At 63.8% G+C, this 17,045-nt stretch overlaps 3 protein-coding genes across 5 annotated transcripts; all 3 read left to right on the top strand.

Annotated features, from left to right (window-relative positions):
* The first annotated feature begins 556 nt into the window (after positions 1 to 556).
* Positions 557 to 6,094, top strand: RASSF1 (Ras association domain family member 1). 2 transcript variants are annotated; one of them, XM_085072899.1, is made up of 6 exons: positions 557 to 1,208; positions 2,196 to 2,317; positions 4,617 to 4,721; positions 4,801 to 5,089; positions 5,300 to 5,415; positions 5,528 to 6,094. In XM_085072899.1, exons 1-6 carry the CDS (start codon positions 581 to 583, stop codon positions 5,672 to 5,674), a joined length of 1,407 nt encoding a protein of 468 aa, XP_084929025.1. In that variant the 5' UTR covers positions 557 to 580; the 3' UTR covers positions 5,675 to 6,094. The 2 variants fall into 2 exon arrangements, with proteins under 2 accessions (XP_084929025.1, XP_084929026.1); XM_085072900.1 differs by having other exon boundaries at positions 559 to 1,208; positions 2,196 to 2,293.
* Positions 6,095 to 6,191: 97 nt separating this feature from the next.
* Positions 6,192 to 11,139, top strand: TUSC2 (tumor suppressor 2, mitochondrial calcium regulator). Its single transcript, XM_085072906.1, has 3 exons — positions 6,192 to 6,531; positions 6,770 to 6,890; positions 8,461 to 11,139. Exons 1-3 carry the CDS (start codon positions 6,380 to 6,382, stop codon positions 8,524 to 8,526), a joined length of 339 nt encoding a protein of 112 aa, XP_084929032.1. The 5' UTR covers positions 6,192 to 6,379; the 3' UTR covers positions 8,527 to 11,139.
* Positions 11,140 to 13,892: 2,753 nt separating this feature from the next.
* On the top strand, positions 13,893 to 17,037 carry HYAL2 (hyaluronidase 2). 2 transcript variants are annotated; one of them, XM_085072898.1, is made up of 4 exons: positions 13,893 to 13,969; positions 14,487 to 15,428; positions 16,065 to 16,154; positions 16,293 to 17,037. In XM_085072898.1, the coding sequence occupies exons 2-4, from the start codon at positions 14,502 to 14,504 to the stop codon at positions 16,692 to 16,694; spliced, it is 1,419 nt and encodes a 472-aa protein (XP_084929024.1). In that variant the 5' UTR covers positions 13,893 to 13,969; positions 14,487 to 14,501; the 3' UTR covers positions 16,695 to 17,037. The 2 variants fall into 2 exon arrangements, with proteins under 2 accessions (XP_084929024.1, XP_084929023.1); XM_085072897.1 differs by lacking the exon at positions 13,893 to 13,969 and adding an exon at positions 14,095 to 14,173.
* The last annotated feature ends 8 nt before the right edge of the window (positions 17,038 to 17,045 follow it).

The following is a 17,045-nucleotide window of genomic DNA, read 5'->3' as shown; positions in this document are numbered from 1 at the left end:
AAATGTCTATAAGGTTGTGGTTATCTTACTGCAGCTGCAGATGGAAGGGGGTGAGAAGGCCTCCATGCAACCTTCTACCATCATTAGAGCAGCATGGGGAGCAGAGGATGTGGTTTGCACGAGCATCTTGCTGTGAGAAAGAGTTTCTTGGGTATTTGTCATCTCCCACCTTGCAGGGACGATTCACCCCATTTCCTCTCCGTTGATGCGATGTTAGCACCAAGGGCGTGGCCCCCCTGCCCACCAACATTACCAGTAAATAGGGTTTACTGGTGGGGATGTCTTGGGGTGCATCTGCACCTCTCACTGGCCAGCAGCTGCTGCCAAAGGGCTGGAGCCTTGATCTGAGCACAGCTGGGAAAGGTTGGCTGCGTCCTTTTTCTGATGAGCTGCCCGAGACTCCCTAACACATAAAATAGGCTTTGCACTGAGGCTGCTGCTGCAGGAGCCACGAGAGCAGGCAGGAAACCATCTCGGTCCAGCTGCAGCCCTGGCTGAGCAGCCTGAGCTCGGAGCTCAGAATAAACTCCTCACCCCGACCACGGGCTGCACGTCCAGGGCTGCAGCCAGCAGAAGCAGGATGGCTCTCCGTAGCTCTCCGCCTGCTTCTCACCCGCTGCCAGGGGTGCCTCCAGCCCCTTCGCCCCCTGGGAAACTGAGGCAGGGAGCACAGTTTGTCTTGCTCGTCCGAGAGGAAGCAGAGAGAGCGGGGCTTCTGCAGCAGACCCCCCCTTCCCCCGCGGCGGGAACCTCATCCCCGCCTCCAGCCCGCCCCGCCGGGCTCGCCGGGACCGAAGTTTGCAAGCCGGAGCCCGGGGCATTGCGCCGTTCCCCCCTCTCTCCTGCCTCAGTTTCCCCGCAGTGCCCGATCGGGGCGGCCCCTCCCGGTTCCCGCCCCGGCCACGGCCCGGTGCCGGCCCCCGCCCCGCCGCCGAGCAGCGCCCGCGGCCGCCGGGCCATGGAGCTCATCGAGCTGCGGGAGCTGCAGCCGGAGCCGCGGCCGGGCCGGGGCCGCCTGGAACGAACGAACGCGCTGCGCATCAGCCCGGCCCGCCGCCCCGGCAGCGGGGCGCATCCTGACCCGCGGCTAACGGCGGCACCGGGCGCCGGGCACCGCTTCGAGCCGCGGCGCCGCGGGCTACACACCTGGTGCGATCTCTGCGGAGACTTCGTCTGGGGCGGCGGCAGGAAGAGCCTCCAGTGCCGCCGTGAGTACTGCGCCGCGCCCCGGGCCCCCCGCACCCCGCCGCCGGGCATCCTGCCCCCGGGCATCGGGCATCCCGGCACCTGGCACCCCCGCCAGGCACCAGGCGGCCCGCCACTCGGCTTCCTCAGCGCTGGGCATCCCCACCGAGCACTGGATATCCCGCTATCGGGCATCCCACCCCCGGGCATCCCACCCCCGGGCAGCCATACAGGACACGGGGCATCCTGGTACTAGGCAGCCCTACTGAGCACCGGGTGTCCCACAACTGAGCATGGGTTTCCCAGCACCGGGTATGCTGCCACCAGGCACCCCCACGAGCCCCCGACCATCCTGGTAGTGGGCCTCCTCACTGAGCACCAGCTGGGCACAGGCATCCCAGCATCAGGCACCCACACCAGGCACTGAACATCCCAGCACCGGGCTGGGTACAGACATCTCGATAGGCACTTCCATTAAGTTGGGATCACCATTCTGGACACCTGCACCAGGCACTGGGCCTCTGGGAACCAGGAATGGCCACCAAACACTGGACATCCCTGTACTGGGCAACCACATCAGGCACTGGGCAGCCCCTGGTCATGCCTCACCAGGCATCACACACCCCTTACTGGGCTCCTGCACCAGGTACCAGGTATTCCAGCAGTGGGTGCCCACACTTGCCACTGTGTTTGTATCCCAGTTTGTATACACTGTCCAGTATCCCAGTACTGGACACAGATACGGGTCCCCATAGTGGGCATCCCAGTACCAGGCACCGAGCATGCTATGCTGGCCAGCCCTGCAGGGAGCACAGACACTGTGGGACCGGGCAGCACATGGCACAGTGCCATGTCCCATGTTGGTGCGACCCCTGAGCCCCTGGGCACAGCATGAGCAGGCAGCCGACAGCAGCACCATGTGCCAGCCCTTGTCCCACCACGCACCAGTGCCCTGACCTTGGCACCCCAGTTGTCCATGGTGGTGACACTGGTCCTGTCTCTGTCCCTAGACTGCAGCTTCACCTGCCACTACCGGTGCCGGGCCCTGGTGCGGCTGGACTGCAGCGGCCCCCCAAGTGCTGGTGATGAAGATGATGGCAATGAGCAGGTGCTGGAGAAGGACACCAATGTGGTAGGGCCTGGGCCTGTCTGTGAGGGAGAGCTTGGCCAGGGTGTGGCAGAACTGAGGGCTGTGCTGGGCTGAGGTGGGCTATGCTGGGCTGTGCCACGTGAGGCCATCATGGCAAGCCAGGCTGTGCCATGCCAGGTTGTGCCAAGTCTTGCTGGGCTAGCTCGGCTTTTCTGGGCTGAACTGAACTGCGTGAGGTTGACATCACGTGGCTCCAAACCATGCCAGGCTATGCTGTGCCATGCCGGGCTGTGCCAAATCTGGATGGACTGCGCTGGGCTGGGCTGGGCTGGGCTGGGCTGGGCTGGGCTGGTCTAGGCTAGGCTGGTCTAGGCTGGGGTGTGTGAGGTCGTGCCATGCCGGGCAGTGCCATGTCGGGCTATACTGTGCCCTGCCGAGCTGTGCTCGGTGCCATGCTGCCAGCACCGTGCCCGTGCCCGTGCCCGTGCCCGTGCCCGTGCCGAGCCGAGCCGAGCCGTGGCAAAGCCGTGTCCAGGCGGGCGAGGGTGAAGTCACCGCCGGAAGCGGGGCCGCCGCACCGCCCCCGGCCCGCGTCACCCCACGGCCGGGGCGGGGCAGGGACGAGGACCGCGCTGAGCCGGGAACGGGGCAAGACGTGATAGACGCCGCGCCGAGCCGAGCCGAGCGGGGACGGGAGCGCGATAGGGACCAGGCTGAGCCGAGCCGGGACCAGGACCGCCATAGGGACCAGGCTGAGCCGAACGGGGCCCCGATAGGGACCAGGCGAAGCAGAGCTGGGACTGAGAGTAGGACCGGGCGGAGCTGAGCCGGGACGGAGACCGGCATCGGGCGGAGCTGAGTCGGAACTGAAACCGGGACCGGGCGGAGCGAGCCGAGCCGCGATAGGGACCGGGACCGAGCGGAGCCGAGCCGGGCCAAGGGCCGGGCTGAGCGGAGCCGGGCCAAGGACCGGGAGCGGGCTGAGCCGAGCCGGGAGCGGACCGAGCCGGGCCCCGGCCCGGGGGCCGGCCGGGCTGGCGCGGGGCCGGGTGTGCCCGTGTGCCCGCCGGCCCGGCGGGGCTGCGGGGCGGGCGGGCCGGGCCGTGCCCTCCGCCGCCGCCGCCGTTCCCGTGGCCGGGGCGGAGGCCGGCGGGGCCGGGGGCTGCGGGGCGGCGGCGCTGGCGCTGCGGAGGGGCGGCGCGGGGGGCACGGGGGGCAGCACGGCCAGCAGCGGCTACTGCAGCCAGGAGGACTCCGACTCCGAGCCCGAGCTCTTCTACACCGCCCGCACCTCCCTCGGCCGCCGCCCGCGCCGCCGCCAGGTCGGTCCCGTGACGTCATGGGGGACACGGGTGACGTCATCGGGAGCACATTCCCCCGGGCTGGGTGCTGGGAAGGAGGCGAGGGTGGCCTTGGTGTGTGGGGAAAACTAGAGGTGCGGGTGGTCTTGGAGGTGAGCTTGGCCCTGCTGTGGCGCAAGAGTGTGGTCAAGCATGGCCGTGCCGTGGGACACGGTGCCTCTGTCCGGTTGGATGTGGGGTGAGCGAGGCACCGTGGGGTGAATGGGGTTTCGCTGTCTGGCACGGGCACCCCAAGGTCCCTCAGGGCTGGAGGTGCTCTCAGCTGTGGGGGTGCCGGGACGATTCCCCGGGTAGCTTCACTGCTGTCCCCATCCCGCAGGGACCCGCGCAGGGTCTGGCAGTGCCTGCATGCTGTGGGGTGGCTGTCAGGGCTGGGAGCCCCTCAGTGCCTTAGGGACACGTGCAGCACTGTGTGGCAGCTCCGCGGCCCCATGTAAACACTCATTAGTGGCTGCCGGTGCCAGGGACGCCAAGCCAGGACGCTCGGTCCCCCTTGTGTGGGGCCAGCACTTTGAAGTGGGGTGCCGGCGGCAAGGGCGGGCTGCACCCCCAGCCCGGCCCTCCTGCCTCAAATCCCAGGGTGTCCCCGCGGGCGCCCAGCCTGCCCAGACGCTCTGGTGCCGGGCTGGCGGCTGCCGGCGCTCTGCCTTGGGGACGCCTCTCTGATCTGGGGTGCCGGGAGGGGACGCTCGGCCCCGGGTGTCCTCGCAGCGCGTTCACCCGGCCCTGCAGCCCCAGGGACGGGCGCTGGGGGGTGCGGCCGGGGCCGGTGTCCCCGGAGCAGAGCTGGGGCCTCGGTGAGCTCAGCTGTGCTTCCCCGGCACAGCCCAGCTCAGCGCTGGCCGGGCTGATGCAACCCAGTGCAACCGCAGGCGCGTCTGTCGGTGCTGCGGGATGGGCTGGGGGCCGGCGCGACACCGGGGCAGCCAGACGGACTCCCCCCGGCTGCAGTGCCGCTCAGCCCGGCTGCTGTCACGCAGGATGAGCCCAGCGAGTGGGAGAAGACAGAGCTGGATCAGACGCAGGTGGAGCAGCGGATCAAGGAGTACAACAGCCAGATCAACAGCAACCTCTTCATGAGCCTGGTACGGGGTCGACACAGGGCCGGGGTGGGTCACGGTGTCCTATCCTGACCCCACTCACCACCCCACTGGTTTCTCGCAGAACAAGGACGGCTCCTACACCGGCTTCATCAAGGTGCAGCTGAAGCTGGTTCGCCCTGTCTCGGTGCCGGCCACCAAGCGGGTCCCCTCCCTGCAGGCGGGGCGGCAACACCCCCAGGGCGTGAAGCGCCGCACGTCCTTCTACCTGCCCAAGGGGACCGTCAAGCACCTGCACATCCTCTCGCACACCCGCGCCAGCGAGGTTATCGATGCCCTCCTCCGCAAGTTCACCGTCATTGACAACCCCCGCAAGTTCGCCCTCTTTGAGCGGTCTGAGAAGGATGAGCAAGGTAGTGCCCCATGGTGACCCTGTCTGCACAGTGATGGCTATGTCCCCATAGTGGCAGTTTCCGCTGGGCGGTGGCAGCTCCGTGGTGGTGATGTCCCCGGGGTGGTGGTGTCCCCCAGGGTGGTGGCAGCATCCCCATGGCAGTGGTGTCCCCATGATGGCAGTGTCCCCGTGGCAATGTTCCCGCTGTGACGCGTGGCCACCGTTGCAGTGTACCTGCGGAAGCTGGGTGACGACGAGCAGCCCCTGCGGCTGCGGCTGTTGGCCGGCCCGAGCGAGAAGGTGCTGAGCTTCGTCCTGAAGGAGAATGAGACTGGAGAGGTGAACGTGAGTGCAGGGACGAGGAGGGGGCTGGGGACGGGCACCCGCATTCCCTGGGGAGGTGGCCATGGGGGGACGCGCCAGGTCCCCGTTGCGATGGCAGCCCTTGTGCCTGCAGTGGGATGCCTTCACGCTGCCGGAGCTGCACAACTTCCTGCTCATCCTGCAGCGGGAGGAGGAGGAGCACTTGCGCCGGCTGCGGCACCGCTACGCGCGCTGCCGCCAGAAGATGCAGGAGGCGCTGGCCACGCGCACGCCGGGGTGACCACGACGCTTGCACCCGAGGCCAGCCAGTGCACTGGACCCTCGCTCGTCGGCGGGTGGGGGCACCAGGGAGGGGGGTGGAATGGGACGCCACGGACCCACCGGGCTGTCACAGCCCCCACGGGGTTGGCCCAGAAAGTGAGGATTCCTGGTGGGAGTGAGAGCGAGTGTCACCCGGGAGTGGGTGTCCCCAGGGGAGCGTGTGTCCTGGGGGGAGCGAGTGTACCCTGAGGGACTGGGAGTCCCCAGGGGAGTGGGTGTCCCCAGGGGCGCGTGTGTCCTGGGGGGAGCGAGTGTACCCTGGGGGATTGGGTGTCCCCAGGGGAGTGGGTGTCCTGGGAGGAGCGAATGTTCCCGGAGAAGTGAGTGTCCCTGGGCAGAAGCAGGGCATCAAGCACCAATAAAGGCATCTTGGTGACGAGGCCTGGCCTTCGGTGTGTCCTTGGCGGGGCGGGCTGTGGTGGAAAGGGACGCGAAGTCCCCGCGGTGTCGGCCGGCCGTGGGATGGCGGCGGCGGGACTCGAACCTGCGGTTCCCGCGCGTCGGGCGGGGAAGAGCGCGCGCCCAGCTGCTGTCACGTGACGCGGGCGCCGGAAGTGGCGCGGGAGGCGGCGCAGGCGGCGCTCGGTCGGTGTCGCCGGGCGGCTCCGGGCCGCCCCCCGTTCCTTCCCCCCGCGGCCCGGCTCCCGCCGCCGCTGCCCCCGCCATGGGCGCCAGCGGCTCCAAGTCGCGGGGGCTGTGGCCCTTCGCCACCCCGGCGGCGGGCGGCGGCGGCCCCGAGGGCCCCGGCGGACAGCAGGCCCTGGCCCGGGCGCGGGCCGCGCGCGCCGCCACCCCCTTCGTGTTCACACGCCGCGGGTGAGACGGGGGGCGGCTGCCGTGGGGCGGGGGGCTCTGCTGCTCGGCCGGCCCAGCACGGGCACGCCGCCGGGGTCGGGAGGAGCCGGTGGCAGCGCTGAGCCGGCGGCGGGTGGTCGCGGCAGCTCCCCAGGGGAGGGAGGAGCGATCTGCCCCAGAGCCCGGCCCGGCTCGAGGCGCAGGGAGCCGGCAGGACCGGCAGGCGCTCACCTCAACGCCTCCCCTCTCCTCTCGGCAGCTCCATGTATTACGATGAGGACGGGGATCTTGCTCACGAGTTCTACGAGGAGACAATCGTCACTAAGAACGGGAGGAAGCGCGCCAAGCTGAAGAGGATCCACAAGAACCTGATACCTCAGGTAATGTGCGGAGAAGGGTGGGGGAAAGTGAGTGGAAAGCGCCACGGTGACACCTGAAGTCCTGGCTTTACAGGAGCCCTCTCCCTCAGGGCATCTTGCTGGAAAGGTGGAGGCTCTCTCCTCACCCCAGGTTCTGCCTCGGAGCCACAATTCCTGTGTGTCCTGGCTCACACCCATGTCACCTAAGGCTGTGACAGGAGAGGGAGAGTTGGTAGCACCCTCCAGCTGCCCTTTTTGGAAAGAAGCAGTGCCTGAGCCTTTCAGAGCTACCAGGCAAGGGAAGATAGCTCAGCTAGGTATGTGCTGTGGGGCACAGAGTACCAGGCAGCCCTGCATGGCCACGGTGCCAAGCACCTTCCATGAGGTGTAGGATGCTGTGCTGGCTTAGCTGGTGTCATGTCACTGCAAAGGGCCAGGCCCTGTGTTGGGGAGCATTAGTCAAAGTCTGTCAGCTGTTGACATGAGTGTGCACGTCCCCTCCAGCTGCTCAGCAGTGTTGACAGCTCTGTGCTTTGCTACTCAGTGGAAAAGTCTCCTCTTTAAATAAGCAAGTGGTGTGAAGCTGTGCAGGGGCTGGGATATCAAGTGAGGATCATGGTGCAGGGGCAGGACAGCATGTAAGGAATCTTCTGGGGGCATAAACGGAGAAAAGGGCAGATCAAACCAGGACTGGAGAGAGACCCTAATTAAGCAGAAAGGCATGGCTGTAGTGAGCACCTGTGGTGAGCTGTCAGTGTGCTCTGAGGAGTGGCCAGGCCTCCAGCAGGACGGGAGCCCTCTGAGCGCTGTGCAGGCAGTTATGGGCGGAAGGATTTGATGCTGCTTCCTGGGCTGGCATTCTAGCAGAGGCAGGCTTGGACTGTGGGATTGACTCCTTGTTGATGTGGGTTGAAATTCAGTCATTTGGAAAGCTTAGCTGAGCTGAAGAGAGTAGGTACCAGCACTGGATAGTCCTTTGCTAGTGCAGGCTTTGCTCTGGTTCTGTGGGTGCAGACCCAGCCCCAAGCCCCTGCTCCCCCCTCTGCCCCAGCCCCCCACCTGCCAGCAGCTCCTCCTGGTGCTGTAACAGGAGAAGGCTTGGACAGGGCATGGGAACGGTTCCTGTGGCTGGTGTGGAGGGAGCATGCATTCAGCAGCCTCCCCTCTGCACAGAAAGCCGCTTTTCTTGGGCGCCAGCTGCCCCGGCTGCGTTCTCTCAGAGAGCTCTTTTCATTCTTCTAAATCCTGTGAATGAAAGGTGCCAGATGAAAAGCCCAGACAGCCAATATCTGCCAGTCACGCACCAGCTGCTGCACGGGCAGTGCCTGGCAGAGCAGCTCCCTCCTTTCTCGCCCTGCCATGTGTGGCAGCCAGCCGTGCTGCCCTCAGCTCTCCAGGGACAAGTGCAAAGAGCAAAGTGCTGGTGCTTTCCGTGCTGCTGCTCAGGCGTACCTGGTGTCACAGCTACTTTATGGACCTTGGTTCCTCCAGTTCCTCGAGGGCACAGTGTTCTCTGTCCCTGGGTGACTGGCAGGGCTCAGAGATGGTGATTGGCCATCCCTTCTGCTCACCACTCTGACTCTTCTTTCAGGGCATAGTGAAACTAGAGCATCCTCGCATTCACGTGGATTTCCCAGTGATCATCTGCGAGGTGTGAGTCCCAGACATCGCTGCCTGTGGGCCAGATGTCCTGCCCCACCGCCCCCAGCCTCACCAGGCCAGGCCGTGTCGTGTTCCCACCGAGGAGGACTCCGGGCATGCGGCGGGATAGTGGCTCTCCCCTCGCGTGGAGGTGAGGTGGGATGGAACAGGCCCTCGCAGGAGATGGGTGACTTTGTGCAACGACTGCTTAAAAACATCCTCGCTTGAGTCAGAAGACTAAAATACCTTTTGTAGCCTCTAGCCGACGTTTGATGGGTAACTGGTACTGCAAACGAGCTGCTGTGATTGAGTTGTTAAAGGGAGAGCAAGCCTGCACTTCTCACCAGAGAGAATCCCCTGCTTCTCAGGTATGCGGCCCAGGGAGAGCCAGGGCATGGTAACACCCTGCCCTGTGCCCCAAAGTCCTTGGGGCCTGCAGGTTAGATGGCCAGTGTTGCAGCATGTCCCTTGGCACCAGTGTGATGTGATGCTCCCCTGTGTGGGTTTGTTGTTGGAGGATAAACAGGGCAGGCTGAGGGGTCTCGAAGCACATCAGGCTGGCTGCTGCTCTCCTCTCGGGAAGGGGCTGGAGATCAGATGCCGCTCTCTTGGACCTCAGTCTCTTCCCCCACTGCATTTGCCCACTTAAGCCAGCGCTGGGGAGATTGGCTTTGCTGCTGCCTGCTGGAGGTCTCTGCAATCCATGGCCACTGCTGGTGGCAGCAAGGTCCCAGCTCTGCAGCGGACTTGCCTCTCCCCTTGTCACACTGGCTCCTGCTGAGCACCATCACTCGCCGGCTGCGGGGCTGGGCTGCCGGGCAGCTTCCTCACCCCCCCGCTGCTGTTTGAACATACCTCCCTGTAGGCTGGGCCTTGACTGAGCCAAGCAGGAAAGGAATCCTCTCTTCCTTCCCTGCCCCCCCCAAACAATCAGCGTACCTGCCCTGGCTTGGAAATCTCCCTGGCGATGTGAACTGTGGTTCCTCCCGCATACCAGCCGGTGGCAGGAGGAGAAATGCGATGCACTTTAAAGGGAGGCTTTCTGCCCCACCTCGGAAGGTCCTGCTCTTTTTTTTCTCTTTCCTCCTGCCTGAGAAGGTTGAGGTCTTGGCAGCACTGAAGAACCTCTCACCCCTGTATGTGTCCAGCTGCTGGGGGAAAGGCCTGACCCCAAATGCCCCATGGCAGCATGAGGAGACCCTGCCTCCCTGCTCGGCTGTGCCTGGGCTGGGCAGGCAGAGGAGGACCGGCAGCAGGCACAGCTTTAAAGTGGGTCAGAGCCTACTCCCCACAGCAGCCAGCTCGGCTTTCCTCCTCTCGTTCCAGAACTTATTTACTTTCTAAGCACTTCAGATGTTTGCTACCTCGATTTTTAATTTAAGCTGCTGGCACTTGGCTGCCAGCCCTGTCGGTGTCCACGTTGGATGTATCCATCACCGCGTCCGTTGAGAGCCGCCTGGGCGTGGGGCCACATTCCCGGCTTCGGGGAGATAACAGCAGCGTGGCTGTTGCTGTCTTCCTGTCACCACCTCTTCCCTTCACGTCCCTCCACCCGTGGTTCCCATCGACAGGAGCGAGCACACAGGGTGAAGTGGATGTGCTGGCTGCCACCATGCAGGAAAGTGGGAGGGCAGGGCTCGTCTACACTGTGATGCTGGGCGCTTCTTTCAACATCTTTTGTTCTCCTGCTTGCTTGAAAGAGTCTTGTCTTAAAACAATTCCTCACTGAAGTGTTTCTTATTTGCACCACCTGCTCTTGAGTTTCTCCCTGGTTGGAGCTCCTTGGGACAGGCATCCCTTGGGCTCCACAGGAGAGCAGGAGCTGCTGTCCACAGGAAGAGGAGAGAAAACCGTGGCCACGCTGTCTGTGCTGCCTTGCCCCACTGCTGTTTGAGGGCACGGGAAGCTGCACTGACCCTGCCTTGGGCATGGGGGAAGGAGGAGGAGCAGTGAGAAGGGGATTGGCACTGTTTGCCTGCCCCAGTTGGGAGCCCCTCATCTGGCTACCAGCCAAAAATCTTCTGGCAAGGCACGGCCCAAACCTGGGGGAGGGGACAGAGGCTGGACCAGCTTAGCAAGGATGCTTTTGTCCTTCCTGACAGGCTGTGCATCCTTCCTCCAGCTTATTAAACATGCTTCCCTAAAACCCATGCCTTCTCCTGCCCTTCTACCCCCTCAGTGTCACCAGAGTGGCAGCGAACCTCTGCAGGCTGCCAACACGCTGCATCCTGCACCGCTTCTTCCCAGGCTGGTCCCCACAGCAGCCAGCCCCCAGGACCCCAGCAATCCTGCTGCAGCAGGGCCTTGGGAACACCTGGAGGGATCTTAAAAATGTGAAGGTCACTGTAAATAGTATCTGTGTCCACTGTGGTGTTGGAGCAAGCAAAAAAAAAAGTTTTCCTTTTGATTCTTTTTTCTTTTTTTTTTTTTTTTACAATTTCTGTGCAACATTGTGCTTTCCCCTGTGGATGTGTAGCGGAATCGTACTCACCAACACTAGGCTCCTTGCTCCTCTATCGTGTGGGTAGGACCCATGGGTTTGGGAAATGTACACTACTTACGGTCCTTCCTCCCAGTGCATCTGTCCACTTTTGTTAAATTTCAATAAAATTATTTGTAGAGCCCACAAGTCCCAGAGCTGTCTTACTGGGAAGGGCAGCTGTGCCTGATGGGAGGTGGACTTTGCCACCGACACTTCGAGCTCCCTGTTTTTTTGGGAAAGGGGTGTTTGTGCACATGGGGCTGAACTGATGGTAAAGGACCCCTGAGTCACACCCATTCCAAGTACTCCAGTTGACACATGGCACTGGCAGAAGTTGGTGGCTTTGTCAGGCTGTGACTCTCTACTTGTAGCTGCCGTGACATCTTTTAAATATATAACTAATGTGAAATATATGTAATTTCCTTGTTCAGCCCCGAGGACTGGAGCTCAGGCCTCTCTTCCCTCCCATGTGGAGAGGGATATCTGAGAGCCCTGGGGTTCGCAGGCAGCCCAGCCTCAAGCTGACTCTTCCCATGGCTCCGCCCGGGCCTCGCGGCGGGGGGGAGGATCCGCCTGGCCGCTCCTTCCTCGCCCGTCCTGCCAAATCAGTGCCTCATTAATCACGGGGCCCTGACGTTCTGGAGCCGGCGTGACCCTGTGCCGGGATGCCGCCCGTCCCTCGAGCATTGCCGGCTGTCCGTGGGGCAAGTGTGATCTCACTTTGTGCCCCACGTCCTGTCCCCGACAGCCCTGCAAGTGTTTTCCTGCAGCCACCGTCACCTCTCATCATTTCCTCCGCGCAAGCCGGCTCGGAAATGAGCCGCTGATGGAAGCTGTAATGAGAGTGAGTGGTGCAGTGTGTCCTGCCAGCCCTCCAGCCTGTGGGGGATGAGGCTCTGGGACTTGAGCCCATTCATCCATAGGGACCTCAGCCTCGGGAGGGATGGATGGATGGATGGATCCTGGTGGCTTACAAGGGGACTGGGTGGCTGTGCAGGGTGGTACAGCTTGGCGAGGTTACACAGGGTGGTGGCTGTGGCTCTCTGGCCCCGCAACCACCTCTGTGCCTGAAGGGCCACCACAGCTCCCTCCTGCTCCCCATGGGGCAGGGCCATACCTGGAGCCCCCAGCCCAGGGCAGAGGCAGGTGCTGATCTCCCCTCCTGGCTTCATACTGTTCCATCCCCAAGCTGACCTCCTCTCACACTTTTCCCGGACCTATCTGGCATAAGCTGATATGATTTACGACCTGTTATCTTTATTTGCCATCCATGAGGGATCCTGCTGCCTGCATGGAGCAGCTTACCCACTCAGCTCACCCTGGCCACTGCCCACTGCTGCCATCCTGCACCCCTCTGCACTCTGGGAATGACTTGGAATGATCTCATGCTCAGCAGAGTAAGGGGAGGCTGGATCTGCCCAGCTGCCCCCTACCAAAAGCAAGAGTCTTCCCTGTGGGAAGGGAGGAGGGAAACCGAGTCAGGTGATGTGGACAGCAGTGGGGACAGATCTGCGTCACATCGAGGACTTCCAGCCCTCCCAGCAGTGGAAATCTGTGACCCCTCTGGCCACCCCACTGCCGGTGGGGCTGGATACCTTCGCACGAGGAGGATGGAAAATTTTAGCTGCTGGCGAAGGGAGCCTGTTTACTGCCCAGAGGGGAAGGGCAGCGCCTGCAGCGCTGGGACTTCTTGGCTCCCCACAATCTCTCCCAAGGGTTTTGGCAGCCAACGCCCGGCCAGCAGCTGACCTTCCCAGCCCCTCTCCCTGGCATTGCCTGCAGGCCGGGCCGAGCCATGGGGTGCAGCCTGGATTTGGAGTGGCTGGCCTGGATGCAGTGCCCATCCCCAGCAGGACTGTCACCCCCTCGGTGAGAGCTTCACCACAAAAGCTGACACCCAAGTGGTGTCACTAACTGGAGCCAGCTGCGGGTGCCTGCGGCCAGGGCTTGGCACTGGCGGCACCAGGAGCTGACACCGAACAATGCTGGGCTTGGTGCTCCCGCCTGATCCTTAGGGAGCTAGCGGGTGGCTGGGGAGCACTTCCGTAGATTCAGCCCCGCTTCCTTCCCCTGTCCGCCCCGACACACCCTCGCGGTCTGGCGCTTCCTGCATGGGGGCACCCCGATGGCCACAGCCCAACAGGGTAGCACTGGCCAGAGCAGGTGGGAGACAGGCAGGACATGGGGATTGCCACATGGCTGGTCCCTGAGCCCTGCCTGTCCCGTCGCTTGCCAGAGGGGACGTGCTGGAGCCTCAACAGTGCTCCGGGAAGGAAGCCCCCCCAGCCCTGTTACACCCATGGCCCCCCTCGTCCTCTCCAGGCAGGAAACCCACGGGGCCATGGCTGAGTCAGCAGCACCGATTGCCCTACCCCTGCACAGGATGTCCTGTCCAGCACAGCACCGCCCTGGGGTCACCATTGTCGTGGGGACACTGCTGTTGCAGGGACACTGCTCTTCTGGGGTCACCACCACCTTGAGTACAGCAGCATTCTGGGGTTGCCAATGCTCTGGGGATCCTACCATCGTAGGATCACCAACATTTTAGGGACAACACGATCCTGGTATACCATCCTGGGCTCAGCACCATTCCAGAATCCCCATTTTGTACTGATGATGATCCTGGGGACACCACCGCCCTAGGGTCACCACCATTCTGGGATCACTACAGTTTCGGAGTGACCATGACCCTGGTACCACCACCCCCAGGGGACAGCCCCAGCCTCTGGGGACACCACCACCCCGCTGAGGACAGCCCCGTCCCGGGGTCACGGTTTGGGGACCCCCGGGCCCGGCGGCCACCGCAGCCCCGCGCTCCCCCCCGCAAGCCGTGGCGCCCCCTGCCGGCCCCAACCGCGGCCCCGCCCCGCCCCCTTCCGCCGCGTGGGGGGGCGGATCCTCCTGGGCCATACCAATCGCCGCGGGACAGGGGTGTGACTCCGCGGTGCTCGGTGCCCGGTACCGCGGTCCCACGGAGGTGTGTGTGCGGCGGTACTCCGCCGCCGGTCTGGGGCCCCGCGGCCCCGCGGTGGTCGGTGCCACCAGCCCGGCGCGGGGCGGGCGGGGCGCGGGGGAGGGAGCGGCACCCCCGCGGGTGGTGCGCGCCGGAAGGTTTAAAAGCGGCGGCGGGGGGAGGTGGCGGTGCTGGAGGAGCCCGCGGCGGGGGATGGCCTGAGGCGCGGTGAGAGCCGCGCGGGGAGCGGGAGCGGAGCGGGGCCGCCGGGGGCCGCGCCCCGGCGCTTTGTCTGCCCGGCTCGAACAAAGGCGGCGCCGCGCCGCTACCCGGGGGAGCGCGAGCGGGCGAAGCCGCTTGGGACCGGGATTCCTGAGAAGCAGCACCCCCAGCCGAGGGCTCTGCCCGCACCCCCCGGGATCTCTCTGCCCCGGGAGGGGACTTGGGTCAGGGTCTGCCTTGGGGGGTGCGGGCAGATCGGCCTCTGCCTGCACCCCCTCCTGCCGGCCCCGCTTCTGACTCTCGTGTCCCGCCGCCCCAGGTCCCGTCGGGCAGGATGCGCGGGGGCTGCGCGGCGGCGGTTGCTGTGCCCTGGCTGGCCCTGCTGGCCTTGGCCCGGCAGCCCCCCGAGAAGCCGTCGGCCCCCCCCCATCTCACCCGTCGGCCCTTCCTGGTGGCCTGGAATATGCCCACCCAGGACTGCAAGCCTCGCTTCCAGGTGTCCTTCGACTTCAGCATCTTCGACGTGAACGCCACCCCTAACGAGGGCTTTGTGGGGCAGAACATCACCATCTTCTACAAGGAACGCCTGGGGCTCTACCCCTACTACAGCCGTGAAGGTGTGGCCGTCAATGGTGGCGTCCCCCAAAATAGCAGCCTGTCCGAGCACCTTGCCCGCCTCCAGGACGGCATCGACAAGTACATCCGCTCATCCACCAAAGAAGGGCTTGCCATCATCGACTGGGAGGAGTGGCGGCCTGTCTGGGCTCGCAACTGGAAGCCCAAGGATATCTACAGGGAGGCATCACAGGAACTGGTGTTACGGCGTCAGCCCAACTGGCCCCGTGAGAAGGTGAACAAGCAGGCAGTGTTTGAGTTCGAGTCAGCTGCCCAGGAGTTCATGGTGAGCACCCTGCGCAAGGCCAAGAGCTACCGACCCAAGCAGCTCTGGGGGTTCTACCTCTTCCCTGATTGCTACAACCACGACTACAGCAAGAACAAGGAGAGCTACACCGGGCAGTGCCCGGACGTGGAGAAGACCCGCAATGACCAGCTGGCGTGGCTCTGGAAGGAGAGCATGGCGCTCTACCCCTCCATCTACCTCGATCCACTCCTGGAATCCACTCCCAACAGCCGCAAGTTCGTGCGGGCGCGGGTGATGGAGGCCCTGCGCATCTCGCAGCAGCACCACGAGGACTACTCCCTTCCTGTCTTTGTCTACACCCGACCCACCTACAGCCGCAATCTGAATGTGCTCAGCCAGGTAGGGCTGCGCCACTGGGGACATCCTCAACCCAAGCGCTGGGTGTCAGGGCTTTGGGGTCAGCTGAGGTGGTTCCTCTGCCTGTGTATCTCATCTTGCTCCTGTGGAGCAAGGTGGCTCTGGAGGCTGGTGTCTGCCCTCATGGTGTTACTGGCACACCATGGTTTGACTGTTTCTCTGTGGGTGGGAAGTGGCACCATTTGGCATGGGGCTGGCCCCAGGGAGCAGGAGGGATGCCTCCTTTCTTAGGACCCTCAGCTCAGCCCCTCTCTGGGCTGGATGATGGGGTGCCACAAACTGTTTCCCTTATGGATGGGATGTCTGACAGCAGGACTGGCACCAATGGTGACCATCACCAGGGAAATGCCTGGGAAGTACTGCAGGACTCCAGGGTCCTGGCAGCTGGGACCCTGGGGTGTGTGAGCCCACAGCTCCTGTGCTTTGTTGGCTAGCCTCTGAGGAGGAGGGCAGTCTTGGGAAGACTTGTCCCCAAGCTGTTGGAACAGTCCCCTTTCCCTGGAGCAGGGAATGGCTCTTGCCCCCCTGACCCTGCAACAGACACTTTGGAGCACACTGTGCTGGGGCTGTGGGTACTGCACGGGGTCTGTGGGTACTAACTGGACCCTATCCCCACAGCCAGACCTGATCTCCACCATCGGAGAGAGTGCGGCACTGGGTGCAGCCGGGTCCATTTTGTGGGGTGATGCAGTTGACACCAAAAACCGGGTAAGTTTGGGGTCAGTATGGGAGTAGATGATGGGTGATCACCTGACCCCAGTGGAGGACCAGTGGCTGAGCTGTCCTCTCCATCTGAGACACTTCTCGGGTCACACCAACATGCCCCTGGTGTCTTCCTTTCCCTAGGAGTTGTGCCAGATCATGAAAAACTACCTGGAGGGGGACCTGGGACGCTACGTCGTGAATGTCACGACAGCAGCAGAGCTCTGTAGCACAACGCTGTGCCAGGGCCGGGGTCGCTGCCTGCGCCAGGACAGCAATGCTGATGTCTTCCTCCACCTCAACTCGACCAACTTCCAGCTGCGGCGCCGGGATGATGATGACCCCCAGCGCCCGCTTTTCTGGGCTGAGGGCCAGCTCTCCTCCGCTGACATACTCTTCCTACGGACCCACTTTCACTGCCACTGCTACCAGGGCTGGCAGGGCAGTGGCTGCCAGACACGTGCTGACCCCCGCAGCGATGCTGCCCCTGGCCCTCTGGCACCACTGGGACTTGGATTGCTGTTGCTGCTTGCAAGCTGGTGCTAACCCCCACTGGACTGAGCTGCCCCTTTCTGTGGTGGTGTAGGAGTACCCTATTTAAGATATCCCTACCCCTCTGGGAGGCAGCTAATTATGGAGGGCTGTCCCTCACTGTGGTGGGGGGGAATGGGGGAAAGAGATTTGTGCTCGCCCCATCTCTATCCTCCCTGCTGCAGTGCAGGTGCCCCTCATGGGGATGGGGGGAGGAGGGGGACCCCTTTCCTGTTGTAAGGAGAGGGATGGGGGCAAGAGGGTCACGGGGGTGGGGAGCAGGTGCTGCGTGGTGCTGAGCCCCCGTGTGCTGCCCCACACTGAAGTGCTTTACCTCGAATAAAGCTGGTCAGACTGAGGGGTGTG

This window comes from Lichenostomus cassidix, chromosome 12 (assembly GCF_008360975.1).
Source record: "Lichenostomus cassidix isolate B80296 chromosome 12, HeHo_3.0, whole genome shotgun sequence".
NCBI classification, from domain to species: Eukaryota; Metazoa; Chordata; class Aves; order Passeriformes; family Meliphagidae; genus Lichenostomus; species Lichenostomus cassidix.
Note: the sequence above shows the minus strand (reverse complement) of the source record. Positions and strands in the feature narration are given on the sequence as shown.

Excerpts from the sequence above, each read along its gene's own strand:
- TUSC2 (XM_085072906.1), top strand. The coding sequence starts at position 6,380 with ATGGGCGCCAGCGGCTCCAAGTCGCGGGGGCTGTGGCCCTTCGCCACC. Across the intron at positions 6,532-6,769 it reads TTCGTGTTCACACGCCGCGG|CTCCATGTATTACGATGAGG; the intron begins GTGAGACGGGGG and ends TCCTCTCGGCAG. Across the intron at positions 6,891-8,460 it reads ACAAGAACCTGATACCTCAG|GGCATAGTGAAACTAGAGCA; the intron begins GTAATGTGCGGA and ends CTCTTCTTTCAG.
- RASSF1 (XM_085072899.1), top strand. The coding sequence starts at position 581 with ATGGCTCTCCGTAGCTCTCCGCCTGCTTCTCACCCGCTGCCAGGGGTG. Across the intron at positions 1,209-2,195 it reads GAAGAGCCTCCAGTGCCGCC|ACTGCAGCTTCACCTGCCAC; the intron begins GTGAGTACTGCG and ends CTCTGTCCCTAG. Across the intron at positions 2,318-4,616 it reads TGGAGAAGGACACCAATGTG|GATGAGCCCAGCGAGTGGGA; the intron begins GTAGGGCCTGGG and ends GCTGTCACGCAG.
- HYAL2 (XM_085072898.1), top strand. The coding sequence starts at position 14,502 with ATGCGCGGGGGCTGCGCGGCGGCGGTTGCTGTGCCCTGGCTGGCCCTG. Across the intron at positions 15,429-16,064 it reads ATCTGAATGTGCTCAGCCAG|CCAGACCTGATCTCCACCAT; the intron begins GTAGGGCTGCGC and ends CTATCCCCACAG. Across the intron at positions 16,155-16,292 it reads CAGTTGACACCAAAAACCGG|GAGTTGTGCCAGATCATGAA; the intron begins GTAAGTTTGGGG and ends TCCTTTCCCTAG.